The 22876-nt window shown below is 37.2% G+C and overlaps 1 protein-coding gene across 1 annotated transcript in view; it reads left to right on the top strand.

Moving 5' to 3' along the window:
• HSD17B12 (hydroxysteroid 17-beta dehydrogenase 12) overlaps window positions 1-22876 on the top strand; it is a 173115-nt gene that overhangs the window by 129675 nt on the left and 20564 nt on the right. Inside the window, exons 5-7 of the mRNA XM_033207762.1 lie at window positions 2240-2304; window positions 3109-3153; window positions 17340-17374. Coding sequence (XP_033063653.1) covers window positions 2240-2304; window positions 3109-3153; window positions 17340-17374 — 145 coding nt within the window. The remainder of the gene's footprint in view (window positions 1-2239; window positions 2305-3108; window positions 3154-17339; window positions 17375-22876) is intronic.

Here is a 22876-nt window from a genome sequence, read left to right as displayed (position 1 = left end):
TATTCAGGGACTTCCTTTGCTTAACTTTGTACTTATAGTACATGTTAAGATTACAAAGTCAACTGTGCTGCTTGCAAAGTTCGTAGATTTTTTTTTTTTAAAATGAAATCTGGATTTTAAAAGATTTATAATTACACTGTTCAATTTTCTTTTACATTTTGAAATATAGCATTAATATTCTCATAGGCTAGAGGGAAATCTGAAGAAAGTTTTCTTCATATGGAGAGTGAAGGGAGATAGTTTACTGTATGTCATGAAATTTTTAAAAATTCTGATGAATATTACAACTTGGCAAAGCCTTTCCTGGAAAATTCTGTTATCTTAAACTGATGTAAAGAATATTTTGTTTATGTGCAATATTTTAGCAGATATTTTGGGTTTTGCTGTTTCTTTTAGTCGTATTGTAAATTATTCATCCTTTGTAATTCTGTAAGTGGTTAAAGCAAAGTCAGGTGAACATGAAGCCTTACCTTCAACTAGTTTTGGCCTAATTGTTAACAGATCTTTTATAGAATTGAATCTTGGGATGCCTGGTAGGTGGAGAACCTATTGAATAAAATAAAAATGGATTTGGACCTTCTGTTATTAATTATGTTTAGATACTATCCCTATTCAGATGAGTATGAATCCTAATTTAATAAAGTTTGCTTTGTCATTGTCTTTTGCTTACATATTTTCTGACAAGTTTCAGTGGGATTGTTGTAAAATCTTGCGACCTACAGCCTCAAGTGACTGGCTTATAATTAAATATAAAACCCTTACTGAGTTCCTTTGAAACTATTAATTTTGTTAGACTATTGAAAAGTTATTGTTACTACTATCAGGTTTATCTGGCATATTTCCTTATAGGCTGTAACAGACTGATCATAATGTCATCATCTGCTTGCAACTGAAATTTCTCTTTTTTAAATACTTCATAATTTTATTAAACATTGCTATGAGATTTTTGCTTATTATTCAGTTTTTTGTTTTTTGTTTTTTTTTTTTCTGAATTGAATACTGGATAAAGGTGTATGAAGGTTTTAACATAGTGGTTAAAAGCCTAGTCTCTGAAGCCAAATTTCCTGAGTTTGAATCCTGGCCTACTTTGCTCTATCACCTTGGGCAATTTATTTAACTGCTGTGAACTTCAGTTTCCTAACATGTCAGAGGAAAATAATAATAGGAACTACCTAATAGGGTTGTTGTGATGATTAAGTGTAGATAGGCAGATAGATAGATCATCTATCTCATGAGTTACTTATTTAGTTAAATTCTAAGATATTTTATTTATTGATTGATACCTGCAAATATTCCTTATTCTGGGATTGTCTTTGTCTTTCTAGGTCTAGGGAAAACCATAGGATATTCGAGTATTAAAATATTACGTCTACATATATATAGGTTTATTCATATCTTGTCCATTGTCTTATAGCCCCAACTTTAGGTGATTGGGAAGGTAAGGGGGTACGGTAAAAGAAAAATTAAGACATGACCTCAACTTTTGAAAGATGGTTTATTGGAGACATTTAGTCTGACCTACTCCCTTGGCCACCAGAAAGAAGCCTTCCCTCACTTTCCAGTTGAAGTCAGGCTCTGCGGAAAAGGCTCCTATGGCACTCTGCTCTGTCATGAAATAATTGTTTGTTTCTTTCTTTTCCTACTAGATTGTATGCTCCATGATGCCAACATTTCCCCCCCCACTTTTTAAAGTTCCTAGCACATGTCTTACTCAAAAGTGTATGGCACATATTTGTTGAATTATTAAATGAACTCATTCTGGAGCAGAACAAAATGTGATGCGTATTGTACATGACTTATCCCAAATCACATGTTTTCTGAAAACTGTTATAACTAGAACTCAAATTTCCAGTATCCTGGACAATAGTACTTTCCACTCGTTCTACTATACTCTGAAAATTTAAGGTCTAGAGAAGAGTTAAGTAATATCTCCAAATAACAGTATGATAGATGCAGAATATACAAATCCCAAAGGGCTATGGAAAGTGAGAGGCAAGTATAAGTTCTGTCAGTTGCTGGATGGTAAGTACAGGAAGGTTAAATGAAGGAAGACATTTGAGTTGGACTTTTAAGGATAGATTTTGGATAGAAAGGTGTGGAAAAGGTTACTCTAGCCATAAACAGTATTTTATATCATTATATATATATCATATTAGTCTTGATATCTTTAATGTCATTATTTTAATAAATCTTTAAAATATACATATGTTACTCAGCTAATGATCTTGTTCTATTTCAGTGAACAACGTGGGAATGTCGTATGAGTATCCTGAATACTTTTTGGATGTTCCTGACTTGGACAATGTAAGTCTTTCTTTGTATATCATGGTAACAAAAAGAATGCATGCAGGTATTGGTATAACGATTCACACTATGACACTGGAGTCCAGCTGCCTGTGGTTCACACCCTGGCTCTTCTGCTTACTACCTGAGTTCCCTGGGTATGGGCCTAGCCATGCTTAGTCTCAGTTTCCTTGCTCATAAAATGGGCAGCTTCATAGGGATATTAGAAGCTAGATTCAAATAATAGCTCTAGTTTTGTTCTTACTCTTATTTTTGTTTGTGTTATATCAAAATAGATCTGTTTTAAGTTTTAGGATTCTAAACATCAACTTAAAAATTGCAAATATGTTAATATACAGTACCATAATTGATTCAGGTAAACCAGCTCTACCAAAATGAAAGTGACATCCTTGATGCATGCATAATCCTTTACTGAAAACGAGAAAAGCATATCATTGAAGGACTATGTAAAAATTTAAAAATTATTGAAAATCCTAGGTTCAGTGATTTCTATGCTCCATACTAGCAGAAAGGAGATTGCAAAGTATTCTGTTTATTTTAGATTTAATGTGTTGTTTTGCTTCCAGATTTTACTTGCACATATACTTTGGATTCTGCATGTTAGCATCACTTATCACCTTAGTTAGGAAAGTATAACACTGAGAGTAAAATAAAATCTGCCTCTCTACCCCAGCTCTTGTCATTTTTCCAAAATCTCTGTAATATCTGGAGAAATATTTAATGCTTCTCTAGATTGCCTAAGTAGATATTTAATAGGGTCACTTTCATCATCAAGTATATATAAAATTCTCAATTTTTTTGCAGGTGATCAAGAAAATGATAAATATTAATATTCTTTCTGTTTGTAAGGTAAGCAGCCTCGTTATAAAGATGTCATCCTTTTTTGGTTCTTTCTATTTAAAAACACTGACATAATCAGCTTGTTCACCTGCATCTACTCTTGTTTAGATGCAGATACATGTATTCCAGATAGAAGTGGTCTATTAACTTATTTCTTCAGAAAGTATAAAGAACTGAAGACCAAGCAGGTGCTTGTATGATTTGACTTTTCATTTATTTTTATTTTATTTAATTATTTAATTTTTTATTTCCATAGTTTATTGGGGAACAGGTGATGTTTGGTTACATGAGTAAGTTCTTTAGTGGTGATTTGTGAGATTTTGGTGCACCCATCACTTGAGCAGTACACTCTGCACACAATTTGTAGTCTTCTATCCCTTACCCACTTCCCATCCTTTTCCCCTGAGTCCCCGAAGTCCATTGTATCATTCTTATGCCTTAGCATCCTAGTAGCTTAGCTCCCTCTTATGAGTGAGAACACAGGATGTTGGTTTTCCATTCCTGAGTTACATCACTTAGAATAATAGTCTCCAGTCTCATCCAAGTTGCTATAAATGCCATTAATTCATTCCTTTTTATGACTGAGTAGTATTCCATCATATATATATACGTATATATATGCCATATATATGATATATATATATACATATATATATCTCACAGTTTCTTTCTCCACTTATTGATTGATGGGCATTTGGACTGGGTCCATGCTTTTGCAATTGTGAATTGTGCTGCCATAAACTTGCATGTGCAAGTATCTTTTTTGTATAATGACTTCTTTTCCTCTGTGAAAACACCCAGTAGTGAGATTGCCAGAACAAATGGTAGTTCTACTTTTGGTTCTTTAAGGAATCACCACACTGTTTTCCATAGTGGTTGTACTAGTTTACATTCCTACCAGCAGTGTATGAGTGTTCCCTGTTCACTGCATCCATGCCAACACCTATTATTTTTTGATTTTTTAATTACTGCCATTCTTACAGGAGTAAGGTGGTATGGCATTGTAGTTTTGGTTTGTATTTCCCTGGTCATTAGTGATGCTGAGCATTTTTTCATATGTTTGTTGGCCATTTGCATATGGCTTTTGAGAATTGTCTATTCATATCCTTAGCCCACTTTTTGATGGGATTATTTGTTTTTTTCTTGCTAATTTGTTTGAGTTCATTGTAGGTTCTGGATATTAGTCCTTTGTCAGATGCATAGATTGTGAAGATTTTCTCCCATTCTGTGGGTTGTCTGTTTACTCTGCTGATGTTCCTTTTGCCATGCAGAAGAGTTTAGTTTAATTAATGAAGTCCTAACTATTTATTTTTGTTTTTATTGCATTTGCTTTTGGGTTCTTGGTCATGAAATCCTTGCCTAAGTCAATGTCTAGAAGGGTTTTTCCAATGATATCTTCTAGAATTTTTATAGTTTCAGGTCTTACATTTAAGTCCTTGATCCACCTTGAGTTGATTTTTGTATAAGATGATAGACGGGGATCCAGTTTCATTCTTCTACATGTGGCTAGCCAATTATCCCAGCACCATTTGTTAAATAGGGTGTCTTTCTCCACTTTATGTTTTTATTTGCTTTATTGAAGATCAGTGGGCTGTAAGTGTTTGGCTTTATTTCTGGGTTCTCTATTATGTTCAGTTGGTCTATGTGCCTATTTTTATACCAGTACCATGCTGTTTGGTGACTATGGCGTTACAGTGTAGTTTGAAATCAGGTAATGTGATGCCTCCAGATTTGTTCTTTTTACATAGTCTTTTTTTTTTCTTTTTTGGTTATGTGGACTTTCTTTTGGTTCCTTATGAATTTTAGGATTGTTTTTTCTAGTTCTGTGAAGAATGACGGTGTTATTTTGATGGGAATTTCATTGAATTTGTAGATTGCTTTTGGCAGTATGGTCATTTTCACAATATTGATTCTACCCATCCATGATCATGGGATGTGTTTCCATTTGTTTGTGTCATCTATGATTTCTTTCAGCAGTGTTTTGTAGTTTATTAAGTGCTTTTTGTTCATTAAATGCCTTCTATGTGCAAGCACTGTGGTAGGTGTTGGGACTACAAAAACTTAGGCTGGTGACTTATTTTTACAAAGACTTAATCCACACGCTATTTGTCACTGATAAATTGTTTCCATTTTGTCTTCCCCATGGTTCTTTTCAGTTGAGGAACTTAAATGTTGTGATAAAGCATTGTATGGGGAATATGGAACTATAAAGTAATGGGTGTGATTTTTAATAGTCACTCATAATAACTTGTCTGGTTGCTAGTTGCTAAGCACGTGTTATAGTCATGTCACACATATGTGCCAACAAAAAACAACAAGCCAATACCTGCCAAAAGAAGGAATACTTAGCGAGTATGAGCATCTCAACACCTTTTTTTTCTTATATTGTATTAGTAACTATAAAAATATACTGTACCTTGGTTATACATACCAGAGCAGTGAAAAAAAATTGCCTGAGGCAGAATTCTCATGGGCAGTATCAGATACTTGAAATTTGAACATACTCATAGAAAGCCAAATCCATTTTCAATAACTCATATATACTAGTTTAAGGAAATTCAAAACATGTTTAACTCAATGTTTAACTTTGTTGTTATTAGCCAAGTTTTTTTCTCATGTAAGATTCAGTTTAAGTGAGGTAAACTTAATTACAAGTGGACCTGTGAGTGAGTCTGGATTAAGACTCTCATGCACAAAATTGATGCTTTTAAAACATGGCTAATAGGAATATATCTAATAGTCCCAAGATAATTTTAAGGGCTCTCAAAATGTTACTGTTGTTCTTAAACTCAGAGCTGATACAGATTTTAATAATATGTAGAACTATGACTTTATTTTTTAGCAAGCAAAGGTTTTTGATCAAAGTTAATATCACTTCTAGTCTACAACTTATATATTTTATAATTTTTGCCTTTTGAAATGACCAATGTGTACTATTATTTTGATATACCTTTTCTGGTACATTTGGCCAAGTGCTTGAAAATAATAAGTGTTAAAAACAATGTACATGTGTTTCATAATATCTTGTGCTAAGTTAATGATAAAATATGTTTGTTTCAGTTTTATTTTCTAGAATTGTTAAAACTAATTTCAGAATAGTCTTCTGATAATTTTAACGCCTCTGTCAGATAAACCATGTAAGCCATTTACTTTAGATCCATTAGTATTTTCTCTTATAACTTCCTGCTTGTCTACACTTACATGTTTGTATACTCTTATGGTGTAAAACCCTGGCCTCTTCTGTCTCCATGAACATGCCATCCCTTGGCTTGCAGTCTGCAGAAAACTAATGATAGAAAGCCAAGGTCCTGGCCTTAATCTGTGAGAATCAGTCATCCTGCTATGCTTCATGGTCACAGACTTTATCCTTCATGCAGCATCTGAGCACAGATCAGCATGTTCAGTGGTCATCACGGTGAGTCTCTGCTTAAAGACCAAATGGGGGAAAGTATGGATAAAACAGCACAAATCAAAGAGCACCATAGAGTAACTTTCAGTGTTTTAAATATAATGACGAAATAAAAATGAGATATGATTTTTAATATCTTGACAAATTATAAAATGCTTCTCCCACCTCTTCATCCTTCCTCTTCTTCATTCTTTATTGACATTGGCATATATACTTGTTCCCATGAAATGATTTAGTGGAGACAAATGCTAATTTATTAAACACTTGCATGCCATATTGATGGTAAGTATCATTGGCAGAACTGGATATCTACTTACAATTTTTATACATAAGCTTTATTTTGCAAACCTAATCCCATTTAAAAAGCACTAAGGGAGTTTGCTATTTAAAGCACTTCTTCATGGAGCCAAATAAGCATCCCTTCATTCATCTTTAGTATGAATCTGAATTTTCCTGTTCCTTTGTGAAATGTATGTCTAATAGAAAACAAATCAAAACTCTCAAGGTATGGAATCAATGGATCATGGAATTAATACCATCTGGAGGCTTAGCCAATTAGTTTTTGTTGTACTATATGCAGAATCAATGTAGTTGACATCTCTGAGCACAGTTGACTGGTGACCATTCAGATATGGAAATGGCTTGACTGGAGCAGTGGGAGGTGAGTGATGTGCAGTGGCTAACCAGCAGGTAAGAAGAGGAAGTTAGGGCATGATTGTGCAAGTCCTTGAGTGCTGTGCTCAACAGGCTAGAGAGCCACAGAAAGCCTTCAAGCAGATGTAAGGTGTGATCTGATCTATGTTTTAGAAAGGCAGTTCTAATGGCAGAGTGACATGGTAATAGGTGTTTTATGATGCATGTGTTTTTCTTATTTTTACTGAGAGAAAGGCATTCACCTTGACGAAATTTTGTGTGTAACGCTCCCAGGTTTAGGGCTCTTTGATGCTGCTGTGATTTGCCCTATAATATATTTGGATGAATTACACCTATTGTTCTTTAGTTGACTGTGTTACGTTGCCAGGGACAGGGCCACATTTTCAGTAGCAATGGCTGTTTGGAGCCCTGGGGTAACTTAAAAGAAGATGAAAATTGGTGCAGCTACAGAATCTCCAAAGGTTTTATTGTGGCTGGACATCAGGGGAACTGGGGCATGGATGTCTGCAGCCTAACACCACAATGACTTTCTCAGAAAAGACGTGTATAAGGAAGAGAACAACCTCTTCTCACCATCAATGTTGGGCCAGGTTTTATCTCCTCACTAAACTACATGACAGGGAATAACTGGCTGAGGAGTGTTCCAGGAGAGATTGGTGAAATCAGCTTGGCCTTGTGACTTTGGGCTTGTGTCCCTACTTTGGAGATGTTTGCTGAGAAGGGCCCCAGCATCTTATTGTAAGGTCTGTAGTGTGCCATGAACATTGAATTACCTGGCTTTACACTCCTTCAGATCCACATATTTATGTTCTGGATCAGTAGGTCAGATGATTGTAAAACTCCATGTTGTAAAAGTTCCATGTTTCAATAGAGGAATGAAAGAAGTGAAATATCCTGAGACCAAAGAAATTGCTGGTCACCACCAGATAAAATGGTAGTGATGTGGCCAGAAAAATATTGGGGAAGAAATATTAATCAGAAAGTTTTGACTATAGACCCTTGATGTTTAATCATAAGCAGTTCTTCCAGACCACTTAGTTCTCCAGTTTTATCTGATGGTTTTACTTTTTGATCTTGTCCAGTATTTTGAGTTTATTCCTTTCTTCCCTCTCAGTGGCTCACTTCAATGGGCTTTCCCTTTACGAGGGATGTTTCGAAGCCTTGTTGCCTGCTTTTCCAGTTTTACTCTTAAATCCTTCAGGGATAAATTTAGTCTTGTTCCTCTTCCCTGCCTGCATACAGTTAACTGATGTAGAAACTCTATGTAGGTAACCAACATGGCAGGTAGATCAGTCTCAAACTGTAAGAGAAGTCCTACTAGACAGGGCTTTCTTCTGATTGCAGATGCTCTGTGACTAAAATCTAAGATACATCTTATTTCTCATCAAGAGCAATGACCTTTATCCCAGAAATGGTGGAGTTTAGAGACAATTGAACCTCAAGACATTGAACCACACTTTTCTAAAAATACTTCTAGTTTCATACCTGGAGGGATTTCCATCCCAGAATACTGAGAGAGTTTGCAAATGAAATTATTAGACCACTATTGATTGCTATTAGAGAAATCATGGAGAATGGGAGAAGTGCTGCAACTCCAGAGGCAGACAAATGTAGGTTTCATTTCAAACAGGGTGTACACTGAGCTTCACATCAGTCCCAAGACAGGTTCTAAAACAAATATTGGGCCGTTTGTTTCTGATTTGAGATCACTTGTTTTAACAGCTACCAAATTTGGGGTTGCCTTACTTTTCTGGGTCAGATTATTCTTTAATTCTTTTATTCAAAATTTTCAGACCTCAAGAGACCCTAGACTCTTCACTCCTTTTCAGATAAGCACTGCCCAAACAGTGTTACCTGAACTGCCTGTGGCGCCTATGGAAAGGTGGGAAAACCATTCCTTCAGGTGATGCTGGACCGTAAAACTGCTGCTGCACTTAGTGAATGAGGTGGAAGCTAGAGAATGGCCCTGCCTACAGCTGAACCTCTGAGGAAATGTCCAGGCCACCATTCTGACAAATAGAGAGGATGTTCTGACCTTCTTTATTACCTTTTTCTTAGAGCAGAGAAGAAAACAGATGGGGGTGCAGCCCAAAGTGTAATATATTAACAGCCTCCACATATTGTGAAATACTGTTGTGTTTTGTTGTTTGCTTTATTTGGGAATGGGGAAGAGCATCTCAAGCAGGGGTTATATATTAATTTCTTTTTACTTTTTTTAAGTCAATTTGAGATTTAATATTTTTATATTAATTTAATTTTTTACTTTTTTGGGGGGGTCAGTATAATACTTAAAGCAGAGGCTTATCATTTAGTTCTTCCTTCATCAGACATTCAACCAAGATGGGGGCTTGAAACCATTTCTTATTAGGGGTGGGTGTGGATAGGGCGCCTTTCTGAACCCTCCGGAGTGTCACGTGCCCACTGCATGTCTTCCATTCACTGAGCATTTCATTTTTAGACTCTTTCTTTTTTTTTGTTTTTTTGTTTTTCTTTTTTTAAGACAGGGTCTCACTCTGTCACCCAGGATGGAGTGCAGTGACACTATCATAGCTCACTGTAACCTCAAACCACTGGGCTCAAGCGATCCTCCTGCCTTAGCCTCCTGAGTAGCTGGGACTACAGGCATGCACCACCATGCCTAGCTAATTTTTAAATTTTTTATAGAGATGGAGACTTGCTATGTTGCCCAAGGCTGGACTGAAATTCCTGGCCTCAAGCAATCCTCCTGCCTCAGCCTCCCAAAGTACTGGGATTACGGGTGTGAGTCACCATGCCTGGACTAGAGTTTTTCTTAGATTGAGCTCTTTTTCAGTTTAGAGCCTCTCTACAGATTGTAAGCACCATGAGGGTTGGTATCATGTCCTTTTCCTTTCCTGCTGAATCCTACCCTGGGCCTCACATATGTCAGGTGCACAACACATTTTTTTTTTATTCTAAGAAATAATAGTAAATGAATGCTTTTTTTTTTTTTTTTTTTTTTTTTTTTTTTTTTTTTGAGACGGAGTCTTGCTCTGTCGCCCACGCTGGAGTGCAGTGGCCGGATCTTAGCTCACTGCAAGCTCCGCCTCCCGGGTTCACGCCATTCTCCTGCCTCAGCCTCCCGAGTAGCTGGGACTACAGACGCCCGCCACCTCGCCCGGCTAGTTTTTTGTATTTTTTAGTAGAGACGGGGTTTCACAGTGTTCGCCAGGATGATCTCGATCTCCTGACCTCGTGATCCGCCCGCCTCGGCCTCCCAAAGTGCTGGGATTGAATGCTTTTTTTAAAACTGAAAATTCTAGTTTTAGTTCAGGTTCTTTGGGAATAAGGGTCACACTGATTTTATGTAGCTCTAGAAGGTTGAACTTGAATCATTCGATATTTATACTAAAGTACATTGTGAGAACTTCCTACTCTTTGAATCTGCCAGAAGTGGAAGAGGCAGAAGGTGAGTATGCTGGGTCAGAGGTTGTAAACTGTTGGTCTGTATGCCAGATGTGGCTGACAAACACCTTTGACTGGCTCCGTTTTCAAAATTAGGAAATTTTACACCCAGATTTCTAACTTCTCTTGGGAAACATCTGAAAATTGGGTAACACAGACCTGAATTACTACATGGCACCAAGTGACTAGAGCTGAGTAGCTTTTGGATATATGCAGTTAGTTAGGCCTACAGCTCTCTAGATTGCCACAGTCCCCACCAGTCCCTATTGTTTGACTTCTCTCACTCATTTACATTACCTCTCCGACCCTTTTAGGCACTGGAGTTTGGGTTCTTCTGTTCCAGGCGACTCCAAGTGTTCAATCTATTCAAACGGAATAACTGCTTGGAGAAATTGAAGGATTAGAATGACATCGACTAAATTAATCTCTTCTGTCTTAGTACCTTTGGGCTGCTCTAACAAAATGCCTTAGACTGGGTAGTTTATAAAGAGCATAAACTTATTTCTCAGAGTTCTGGAGGCTGGGAAGTCTAAGATCAGTGCCCCACCAGGTTTGGTGTCGGGTGAGGACTCCATTCTTCATAGATGGAGCCTTCTTGCCATGTCCTCATGTGGCAGAAGAGGCACACAAGTTCCCTCAGGCCTCTTTTATAAGGGCACCAATCCCATGTGTGAGGGTGGAACCCTCATGATGTAATCATTTCTCAAAGGCCCCACTCTCCTCTTAATGTCACCATATTGGGGATTAGGTTTCAACATACAAATTTTGGTGGGGCAGGGGTTGGGCGCGGCAGCTGATGCCTGTAATCCCAGCACTTTGGGAGGCGGAGGCGGGTGGATCACTTGAGCCCAGGAGTTTGAGACCAGCCTGGCCAACATGGTGAAACCCCGTCTCAGCCAAAAATAGAAAATTTAACTGGGCATGATGGCATGCGCCTGTAATCCCAGTTACTCAGGAGGCTGAGGCAGGAGGATCACTTGAGCCCAGGAGTTCGTGACCAGCCTGGTCAGTATGGTGAAACCCTGCCTCTACCAAAAGTACAAAAATTTAGCCGAGGGTGGTGGCTCACACCTGTAGTCCCAGCTACTCAGGAGGCTGAGGCAGGAGGATTGCTTGAACCCAGGAGGCAGAGGTTGCAGTGAACCAAGATTGTGCCACTGGACTCCAGCCTGGCTGGCAGAGCAAGACCCTGTCTCAAAAAAAAAAAAAAAAAAATCTGGAGAAGGGGGACGCAAACATTTAGACTATGGCATCTTCTACCCCATGATTCTCTGAAATAAGAGTATGAGGCCCTTTGCATGGTTTTTGAAAATATATGTTTTCCTTTTTATACCACAGTGTATTCATTGTATATCACTTAGCCAGAAGTGCCTTATGCGATGCACTGCCCATGGAGTAGATGATAAAAGTTTAGATGAACGGACAGATGAGTGAAAAGCACAGAAACGTTTGTTTTTTTCACCTGGATTTGCCTCTGGCATGTGACACAATGCCAGTAGGGGGAGCCCTCTATTAATTTGAAAATCCATGAGACCAGTCTCCGTTCAGCAGTCTAATTGTATTTAATTTAGGGATTATGTTAAGGATGCATCCCGGCACCCTGCCTCAAGAATTTAACAGCATTAGGAATATGATAAATTATGGGAAGGAGAGTAAAACCCTCACCACTGATCTCCATCCACGGCTTTTCTAGATGAAGGCATTCCAAGTTAATAGCTAGTCTTAATTCATTTTGAAATTAGTTATCATTATGTTCCTAAAAAATTCCAAATTATTGGATACATTTAGTCCTTAGAGTGTCATAGTAATGGGCTACCTCAGGCATAACTACAAAATGATGGTTTTGCCAAAAGGCATGATAACCACTCTGCATTGCTTTCTTCTTTCAAAAATGAGGGAGTAGTTATAGATTGGTACTGATGTTCTTTTCAGCTCCAAAGGAAGCTAGGTTATAGGATAAACGCCTTATATACGAATGAAAATGAAAAATCTCTGAGAACTTTAGAAATTATTTTCTCCTCCCCAAACCTGTCACTTGTGAGAAGTTAGCTTATTTTGGAAAAATTTAGGTATTGGAAGCTCATAGCATACTATAGTATGTGAAACTTAGAAAAACTGTGTATGATGTTATACGCTTTTTTTTTTTTTTTTTTTTTTGAGACGGTGTCTCACTCCATTGCCCAGGCTGGAGTGCAGTGGCGCAATCTCGGCTAACGCAAGCTCCGCCTCCCGGGTTGACGCCATTCTCCTGCCTCAGCCTCCCGAGTAGCTGGAACTACAGGCGCCCGCCACCACGCCCGGCTAATTTTTTTTAATTTTTAGTAGAGACGAGGTTTCACTGTCTTCGCCAGGATGGTCTCGATCTCCTGACCTCGTGATCCGCCTACCTCGGCCTCCCAAAGTGCTGGGATTACAGACGAGAGCCACCGCGCCCGGCCGGTATATCCATTCTTTTTAAAAATTTTGTTTAGAGTTTATGAATTACGGCTTTGGAATCATTATTAATTGGCATGGAGCTCTTTGTTCTGAAAAGTTATTTTTCTTTTGATAAATTAATGTAGATCAAACCATATTTATTACAAAAGGAAAAATTTTGTTTTGAATGATATAGTGTTGACTTTAAGGTTAAGTAATATGGGGCTGGGAAAATGGCAAGGGGGGACTCAACTTTCACAAAAACTTAACATTAATATAAAGGAAAACCAAATAATACTTGGAGATCTCAAAGCACTTTTAGAAACTTTATCTAATTAAGCTTTCCACCCCCTGTGCAGTAAATATTCTGTTAGCTATACAGGTGAGAGTCTAAGAATTTCTAATTAAGTTGTGTTCTTTTTTACCACGGTGCTCAAATTATACAGTTTGCCGAAGGAAATGTGTGCTGTGTCATTGTAGCATGATTTTCAATGGAGTTACCATCTAATTTCTCCAAAACAGGCATTGTGTAACATTGTTGTCACTTTCTGTAATTATTTTCACTGTTATACTGTGATTTTGAAAAATTACTGTTAATGATTACAGTTGAAAACTTGTTTAAGGTATTTGCATCTAAGAGATGGTTTTCTTCCAAATTGTGTGGGTACGTTTTTAGTTACTTGAATTCAGATCCTATTCATGGTAAGCAGGTTTCTTTGGGGTAGAGGGAGGGCAGAAGTGGACAAAGTGGCTATTTGTGGTATCCTAATTTCGGGTATGAATAGCCTGGATTCCTGGGGCTTTACCTGGATTCCAGGGTGAATTGTTATACTTTATTCTCTACATATATATTATGATAATACAGGTGATTAAAGCATCTTGAATTTTAATGTAATCTTTTAATTTGAGCTTTTGATTGTCTTTTTGAACATTATGCAATCATATTTTCTCGTACTGTTCTCTCTTAAAAATGACCAAATGCCAAAGGTTACGTGACACAAGAATAATTTGCTTAAATTGGATCATTTTTCCTACTAAATTAATGAGTGGGAAAATCTACATTGGCTCCTGGGTATAAAATAAAGTTCCTTCTACAAACTGTTTATTACTGATACTACAGGAGTAAAAGAGAAAAAGTTTTATTCAAATTAGGTTTTTTTTAGAAATAAGATTGCGGGGGCTTTTCTAATTGTAAAAACAATACAAGATTGTTGACAAAAGTATGAGAAATATATACAAACACTAAGAAGAAAATAAGTCACTTTTAGTCATAACCACAGATGGTTACATTTAATATAATATTTTCAAAGATTTTCTAGGCCAGCCAATGCATTGTTGCTGAATAATCTAATTATCTAGATAATCTAATAGTATTGATTTTGATTTTGTATGAACTAAGTAAGCCTCTTACTTACTTCCCAGCCAGAATATACATTGCTGTACCAGTAAATACTAGTAAATATTTTACTCTTGACATTGAATCAAATTCTAAATTTAACTGTCATCAAGACATTCATTTTTCCTCATATATTTGTATACTTTTTGACTCGCTTGCATATAAAGTGATAACAATACCTTAAGTGTGATATAACTGTATATTAAACTATACCCTTTAGATTCTAGGCATCTAGGATTTTCTTGTAGTGAGGATTAATGATACTGTCACTGAAAATATATATGTATATAAATAGTAAACACTTTTCCTGCAAGGACAAGGATTTCACACTCTCATTGTTGTAGAAGCACTGTTGTAGAAACTTTTGTCTACTTCTTAGGAAAGAATTAAATTAAAATTTGTTTGCTGTACACTTTTGGAAACAGTTCCACAGGGAAGAAAATGGGTCTGGAAATCACGTTTACTATTACTTGTCTAATTTTCTTAGCCACTGAACTTGCAAGTTACGGTAACCTTTTTTTAGAAGTATGTTAAGAGGAACAAAAATTTTTCTGGTACAGCAATTATCACCTACAGATGGCCTAAAATTAGCATTGAGTTAACTCCAGAAACAGCTTGTGAGCTGTGAAATGGAGTTCAGATAGATAGTGAGATTTCACAGAAATGCCTAGTATATTTGTATAAATAACCAAATATCAAGATACCAACTGATGCATACAGATAACTCTGCTAATAGCTTAGCTAAAAATCCTACAAAAATGTGGTGTTAGAGAAAATTTAATTTGATCTGAACATAATGAAGCCTCTTAACTAATGCATAGACTATTAATGATTTGTATATATATACTCAAATAAAGAAGGCTTGAAATTGAATGTATTGTGACATAATCTGATTAGAAGGAAAGATAATTTCAATATAGATGAAGGCATTGATCAATTTGATAAAAGCATGCAGAGTTCAGGTTAACTTTTCTCAGGCTTTTCATTGTTATTATTTGACAGATTTTAAAAAGATGTTACATTTTATGACAAGGAGAGAGAATTTAGAGTCAGAATGTAAAAGGAGGAGCTCATGAGCTATGAGAAAGAAATTAACTTTTGCAGGGGAGAACTTGTGTCTTTGCTGATGAATCATCTAGTCATTGGGCATTCAACAAATATTTCTGGCCTTTAATAGCCAGGAGTTGAAATCGGTGTTTATGTCAAGTTATTAAAACTTCTTGAGTTTTAATTCATATACATAAAGAGTGTATTTTGAACATATCCCTACATAAAAGACCTCTTGACGAAGGAAACATTTAATGTTTAGCATGCCATTGGCATAATTTTGTAAGTATGGTTTTATGTTATGGGGTTTTGTTTTGTCTCGTGATTTTCCAGATAACTTTAGGCATTCAGAAAGCAGACATTTAATATATACATGACATGCATATGGTATAAGGGAAAAAATAGCTCCTGATATTCCCCATCTCCCTGCCCCCACTATCCTAACTAGAAATAGAAGAAAGCCTGTTTAAGAGAGCCAAACAGGCAGTGGCTACCCTTTCTGGACTCCACTTAGCTGCTTTGTAGTTAACAGATCTCATTTCCTTAATACAAATGCACACACACGCGCACGCACACACACACACACCTGGGTAAAGACATTTTTATTACCAGTCTCCTTCCTCATTCTGTTTCTGGTGATCTCAGGACTTTGGAGAACTGAATTATAGCTTCCCTTCACAAAATGCTGGGGGAACTCTTTATAACATTTTAGTTAAGCATTATGGTCCCTGATGAAATGTGCTAAATTAAAAAAAAAATGTTTTCAAATACTGCTAGGGTTTTGTATAATCTATTACAATAAAATACTCCACCACTGTTAATATGCCTGATATACATCTGTCTGTACTACCATACAAAGCTGTTCATAATACATCTGGATTGGATGTCCACATAGCAGAATTTACCTTGTTAAATCTGGATGGCATTTTCTTTCTCAGAATATTTCTAGGAAAACAAAATTCCCTTCTCATCAGAATGCTATCTACTTTAATTAATACGAAGTATTATTCAAGATAGAAACAATAAAATTTCTAGGCATAGCATGCATTGAAACCTTATTATTATAAAACAGCATCTGTTTATTAGAGAATTGATGATATCTAGGAGTCGGGAATTTATGTTACAACCTCAGTATTTAACTATGAGGTGATTTTGACTAAACCATTGGACTTCTGAACTTTTCTTGGTTAATAATGTATCAAAACAGAGTTTAGAAATAGCCCCTCTCATTCTATGTATTTAGTCAACAATTATGAAGTCCTTAAAAAATGCAGATGTCACCTTTTCTTTGTTGGTTATTAGAGATCACATCTTAACTCTCTTTAAGGATGAGTTTTACTTACAGCTAACTAGAGCAACAAGAGAAATGAATGTGAAGATACACTTACTCTTTGCCAACATATCACTTTATGGCATTCTTTTAAAGACTTTTTGGCTGGAAAAGTTTATGTGAGCTCTTGAGATTAGAAAGCTTAAGTCATCTTGGTAAGCAGGATATTTCTTCTGATAACATATATTCTTTTCTGAGAATGCATTTTGGGAAACGTAGATTTTCACTGTAAATCCTTCATTGTTTGAAGAACTCTGTGCCAGTATTACATTTCAGGCAAGACTAATTTTAGCCAAGTTCATTGAAAGTATTCCCTGTGTTCTCTCCAGTAATTTCAGCTGGTTCCTTTTTATGCCCTCTTGACACAGTCACATTCTAGAGTACAGAAAATAACCTGCTCTCTGTAGAAGTGGTGAATGGTTTCATGATTCTCTTCTTTTTAGTGTGGGTGAGTTTTCTTCACTCTTTTCCTGTTGCCTGCATCCTCGACCATCATGAATGTTTTGCTTTCTCTCTTGCAGATGACACAATTGGTACTGCCTGGCATGGTGGAAAGGTGAGTCACAAGCTCACACACAAACACTGTGGAAGCAGAGCTCATGATTATTTAGAGGGAGAATCCTTGCTTTGAAAAAATCACTGAAGTGACTAATGAACCAAGCCTCCATGTCTTAGCCACAGAGTGATGTGCCAGGCGAGTCACAGTAGAGCATGAGTCATCGGTGGTGGAGGCCTTTTCCACTCGATTCCCTTTTTATTTCTCTCTCTAGGGTTGTAGTGGTTCCTTTAGATCAGGATGAAAAAGCCTGCCTGAGTCACCATCACTAACTCAATTGCCTGCTATTCTGAGGGGGTGGATAGAGTTCCTGGGATATTCCCGGGAATACCTTCTTAAAGCTGTATTCTCTCAAAGCCAAAATCAGTAGAGTTGGATTAAGCAAGACCTCCTCCTCTGGTTTTTCACTTTTAACTGGGCGAATGGCTGTATGAGGAACTTAAGCATGTTATATAAAGTGATTATAAGATGTCAAGCCAACCCTTGGAGGAAAAGGCAACGTCCACTTGCCCCATCTTTGTTCCAGTTTGAATTGGTTCTGCTAGTACGTGCTGAATGTCTTCATTTTGATTGAGAAATATGTTGTAGAGTTCTGTTATTTGAAATAGCATGAAGTGTAAAATTGTAATTAAGCTGTTTCTTCCTTGGAAAAACCTAAGTGATGTCTAGGCCTTCAAAGAAAAGCTGCTAAAAAGATTTGGGCTTGCATCCTGAGCTAGCTCAATCTTTGCTGAATTTAGGGCATCGTAGTCATCTTTTTTTCTGCAAAATAACTATGAGTTTGGAAGAGACCCAGAGGAATCACAGCTTCGAAAAGAGAAGACCCAAGGACCATACTTCTGTTAGGAAACCTCTATGACCCACTCCAGGCAGGGATTACAGCTTACATTTACTGAGTATATAGTAAGTGCCAGGAACTTAGTAAGTGTTAACTCGTTTAATTTTGATAGCCTCCCACCATTGTACAGATGAGGAAACTGAGGTTAGGAATCCATTTGTTGAACATCTACAGGGACTGGTTAAAAAACGGTTTCTCAGCAAAGGTCCTTATACACAATTTTGTGTATTTTAATTGTTTTATTTTAGTAACACTTCCCTTTAAAATCTTCAAACTGCCTATTGTTAGGTGCCAGTGGGAGTGGACTCCTGATGGTCAGATACATAAATGGCAGTGGTTAGACCAGACCAGAACCCTAGAAGATAGTAGAGTTGGGGCAAAGTAGAACTCAGGAGAGATTAAATTTGGGCCTCCCCTTAATCCTAGTTTTGACATCTGCAGGTAACATGGCATTAATTCAGAATAGTAAATCTGTCCATTAAAAAAGAAACACTTATAAACCACAGAGGTATTGTGAAAGGAATTTTTAATTGCATTGATGAAAACCATATCAAAAGAGATAATGGTTGCAAAATCATTTTACAGCATAAAGTCTTAGAGTCAGAGTCATAGAAATCCAGTGCATTAAATTAATTGACAGTAACCTCCCTCATTTGACAGATGAAAAAATAGAGGCCCAAAGAGATGGAGTGCTGGGAAGCTATACAGTTAGTAAATAATACAAAACCAAGGAGCTGGGAACTTCACTGCTATCTCTGTAGACCTGACAGCCATGATCACAGCTGGAGCATTACATAAAAGCAATGCATAAAAAGACAGTCCATCCATTCAATAGGCATTCATTGAGTCAAGTGTATTGTGGAGGAGTTGGATCCTTGCCTTTTAAGAAATCAAGTTGAGGCTGGTGCAGTGGTTCATGCCTATAATCCTAGCACTTTGGGAGGCTGAGGCAGGTGAATCACTTGAGGCCAGGAATTCAAGACCAGCCTGGCCAACATGGCAAGACCCCATCTCTACTAAAAGTACAAAAACATTAGCTGGGTGCGGTGGCACACAGCTGTAATCCCGGCTACTCGGGTGGCTCAGGCACGAGAATCACTTGAACCCCAGGAGGCGCTGGTTGCAGTCAGCCAAGATAGCACCACTGCATCCAGCCTGGGCAACAGAGCAAGACCCTGTCTCGAAAAAAAAAAAAAAAAGTAATGATCAAGTTGATTTTAAATTGAGGCTGAGAAATGGTGGAAAGTTATCAGAAGCTATGACTGAATCTGACACCGCATTACCATTTTGATACTTGTTAAGAACTGGTGAGAAATATATGTGGATTTTATGAATCAATACTTTTGGTTAGGAAAAGGAATGTCTATGTCTACTTGAATTAAAGAACTTAGTTACTAGATGTGTCAGTCAAGGTAAGCTATCTGCTGAAACACACCACTCCCAAATCTCAGTGGCTTAACACATAAGGGTTTACTTTTCCCTCCCCTCTCTACCTGTCATTCAGGGATCTGCGGCTCTTTCCATCTAGGGGCATCATAATTTTCTAGGATCTTGGAGTTCTCTGCATCCAGCTGACAGATGAAAGAAAAGAGAGTAAAGATGGTTTTAAGGGAAGTTTCACTTCTACCCATATTTCATTGTGCAGAACTCAGTCATAGGCTACAACTACTGCACAGAAGGCCAGAAATGTTAGCTGTGTGCCCAAAGAGGAGAGAAAAACTCCAAGTTAGCACATCATCTTGAAAGCATGCTTACCTTACACAGTATAAGTGGTTTCATTATAGCCTGCTCTTTACACCATCCCCAAGTGGCTTATTTCCTATGGCTGGTTTCCACAGCATTAGTATCTCCATTGAGTAACAGCAGTCCTTTATCGTGATCCTTTGTTGTTGTTTTCCTTCCACTGGTTCCACCTCTGATGTATGAGATTTTCCAAACTCTCTAGAACTATAGCCTAGGGCCAATTGACTATCACTAAACAAGTATCTATAATCAAACTAAGGTATTGTTACCATAGATGTAGAAAGTACATAATTACATTATAGAGAAAAGTTGCTCTTTTTACTTCCCTGGAATTATAAACATTGTGTACAGCTGGAGCCAGGAGGTGGTTGCCATAACAACCGTGGGACAGCTAAAAATAGCCCCTTTCATAACTGTATTGCTTAAGGTGGAATTATGACATGTTATGGTGTTTTAGGGCAGGTAATTCTCTTTCATGTGCTAAATGTTTGCAAACTTTCTTCCACAAAGCAATATTTGTACAATGTAAGTATTTGGATTGCTGGTTCTAATTATACACCTGACCCCTGTGTTCCAAGATTCTTTTTGACATAGATCTCTATTTTTATAGGTTTCTCAGTCTTCTTGAGAGTCTGTTAGAGAACTGTCTGTGCCAATTTCAGTATTATGTTTAAGCTTTAAAAAATATATATAATGACAACCCTCCCCCTCAAGAGCCTGCTTTTGTACTACTTGATATGAAATGGAAATGTGAAGAATTGGGATGGAATTTTTTTTTTTTTTTTGTACATTCTTCCTTGGCTACCATCAAATTCTGTATGCAGTTAGCAGTCCCCACTAGGACTGACCCTGCAGTTTCGGTTCCTCACAGCAGCACGTCTCTCTTCCCACCTGCGCTGTGGGACAGTGATGAGGTTTCTGAGGAAGGTAGAAAACAGTGACTTACTTCAAAGGAGACCTATTATGTCCTCTGTGACAGTAGTATTTTTACAGAGGTGTGGACAAGGATACCACAACAGTCTGATAGAATATTAAGGCATTTATAAAATAAAGGCTTAGCAATTTTTTTTTAACCCAGGTGACAATTAAGGGAGTCTTATTGGGAATTTCACAGGTCTGAGGGAATTCCATGAGAGAGCATATCTATAAGAAGCTGTAAGTGCAAGGTACTGAGTTTTAGAGTTGGGCGAGTTTAATGTCTGGCTTGTGGGAGGACTAGTAATTAAAGAGAATATGTTTATAGGAAAAGGTACTTTCCTGTCAGCAATTGGTGTTTTCTGCTTTGGGTTTTTTCACAACATTTTAGTTCTGGTAGATCCTCAGTAATTTGTACCACTGAGACACCGTTGTGTGGCTGCTAGCAAGTAAGCAGTATGATGAATTAAGAATGTTGCATCACGGAAAACATTGCTTGACTTGTTTATTTGGATATTTGTCATAACAAACTAGAAAATGCGCTGAAGTATGAGCAACATGAGTCTTCATTATAGAACTTCAACAAAAATTCTTGATGTACCTTCCAATCTTAGAATTGTTCCCAAGTCCCCAGAAAATGAGAGATTAACCAGGGTTTGGTTTCATATTTGTTTCTGTGTGCAATTAAGCACAGCCCATTTTGTCCTTCTGCTTGATATAACAGAGTTGTCATGAGTCTGGCTGTGCCATGGAAACTGGTTTGACGTCACTAATTCTGCTTAGATGGAGGATTAGAGCTAGACAATGTGGTTGATTTTAAGGGCGAGTCTTTTGTGCCTTGCAGTCCCAAATGCTCAGCACCATTTCTACATAGAGAACAGATACTGTATACAGTACAAAGATGAAGACAAGCTATACCAGTATATTATCTATGATTCAGACAGAACTAAGTTGAATATTATTGCCCTGGGAAAGAAAGAGCGAGAGAATTTTACGCTGTTGTGTGTGTGGGTGTGGGAGGAAGGTTTTTGCTAGACAAATATGTGAGCTTAATGGCAGGACAGAGATTTGTAGAAGGGCTGCTTTCTCTACTGTCACTTTGGTACAATTATAAATGCTACTCTTTTATTTACTTAGGTCGAGTGCGTTCTTGCTTTATCCTTTGTTAGTCTTAGATTTGTTTTCATGTGTTTTAGCATGCAAATAGTGTATTTTGTATGAAGTACCCTCAAACTCTGACTTTTCACTAATTCAAAGCAACTCCACCTCCTAGAAGTTTTCAATAGAATTAGAATACTTGAGAAACAAAATCTTAGTTGCCTCAAGGAGCAAACAAGTAAGGGAGCATGACTGCATGAATGTGACATCGGATAATTGATCTGTATTGTATTTTAATATGGGAAAGAAACTTTTATTAGCTTTAAATGACTTTTCCTGTATTTAGATCATTGCTTTGGTGAGTGAAGTTTTAAGGGTCTGTTTTGATCAGGTTAAGATTTAATTTTTGAAGTGCACTTGATAATGTTACATTTTACCTTTTACAGATTTTTAAATTGCATTTTGTTAGTGAGAAATGGAATTTAAAACGTAAGGTTTCTGTTCAAGGTCACATATAACCACCCCAGCTAACTTGAGTATAATGGAGCATTTAATCCAGCTGACAGGCCAAGCAGTGATAGGTTGCAGCTTCACTGGAAAGCCTCATTTTTCTGCATCTACTTCAAACTGGTGTGTCTTCACTTGCTGTGAATGAGTTTGGACATAGCTGTTCCCAGTTATATGAGAAAAGGTGAAAATAAAATACTACCCATACCTGCAAGGATGCTTAGGATACAGGAGGGGGCTTGACTTGTCAAGATTGAGGGTTACTTCTTAGAAAGCCTATTGTGTTACATGCAATGTGATCATTTTCACTTGATTGGGATCTGCTCCCAACTTAAAGGTGATACATTCCAATATGTCATAAATATTTTTCTTGCTCTTTTCACAGATTTGTTGAGATAAAT

Source organism: Trachypithecus francoisi, unplaced genomic scaffold (genome assembly GCF_009764315.1).
Source record: "Trachypithecus francoisi isolate TF-2019V2 unplaced genomic scaffold, Tfra_2.0 Lachesis_group8, whole genome shotgun sequence".
NCBI classification, from domain to species: domain Eukaryota; kingdom Metazoa; phylum Chordata; class Mammalia; order Primates; family Cercopithecidae; genus Trachypithecus; species Trachypithecus francoisi.
The sequence above is the reverse complement of the archived record's forward strand: the minus strand, read 5'-3'. Positions and strand labels throughout refer to the sequence as shown.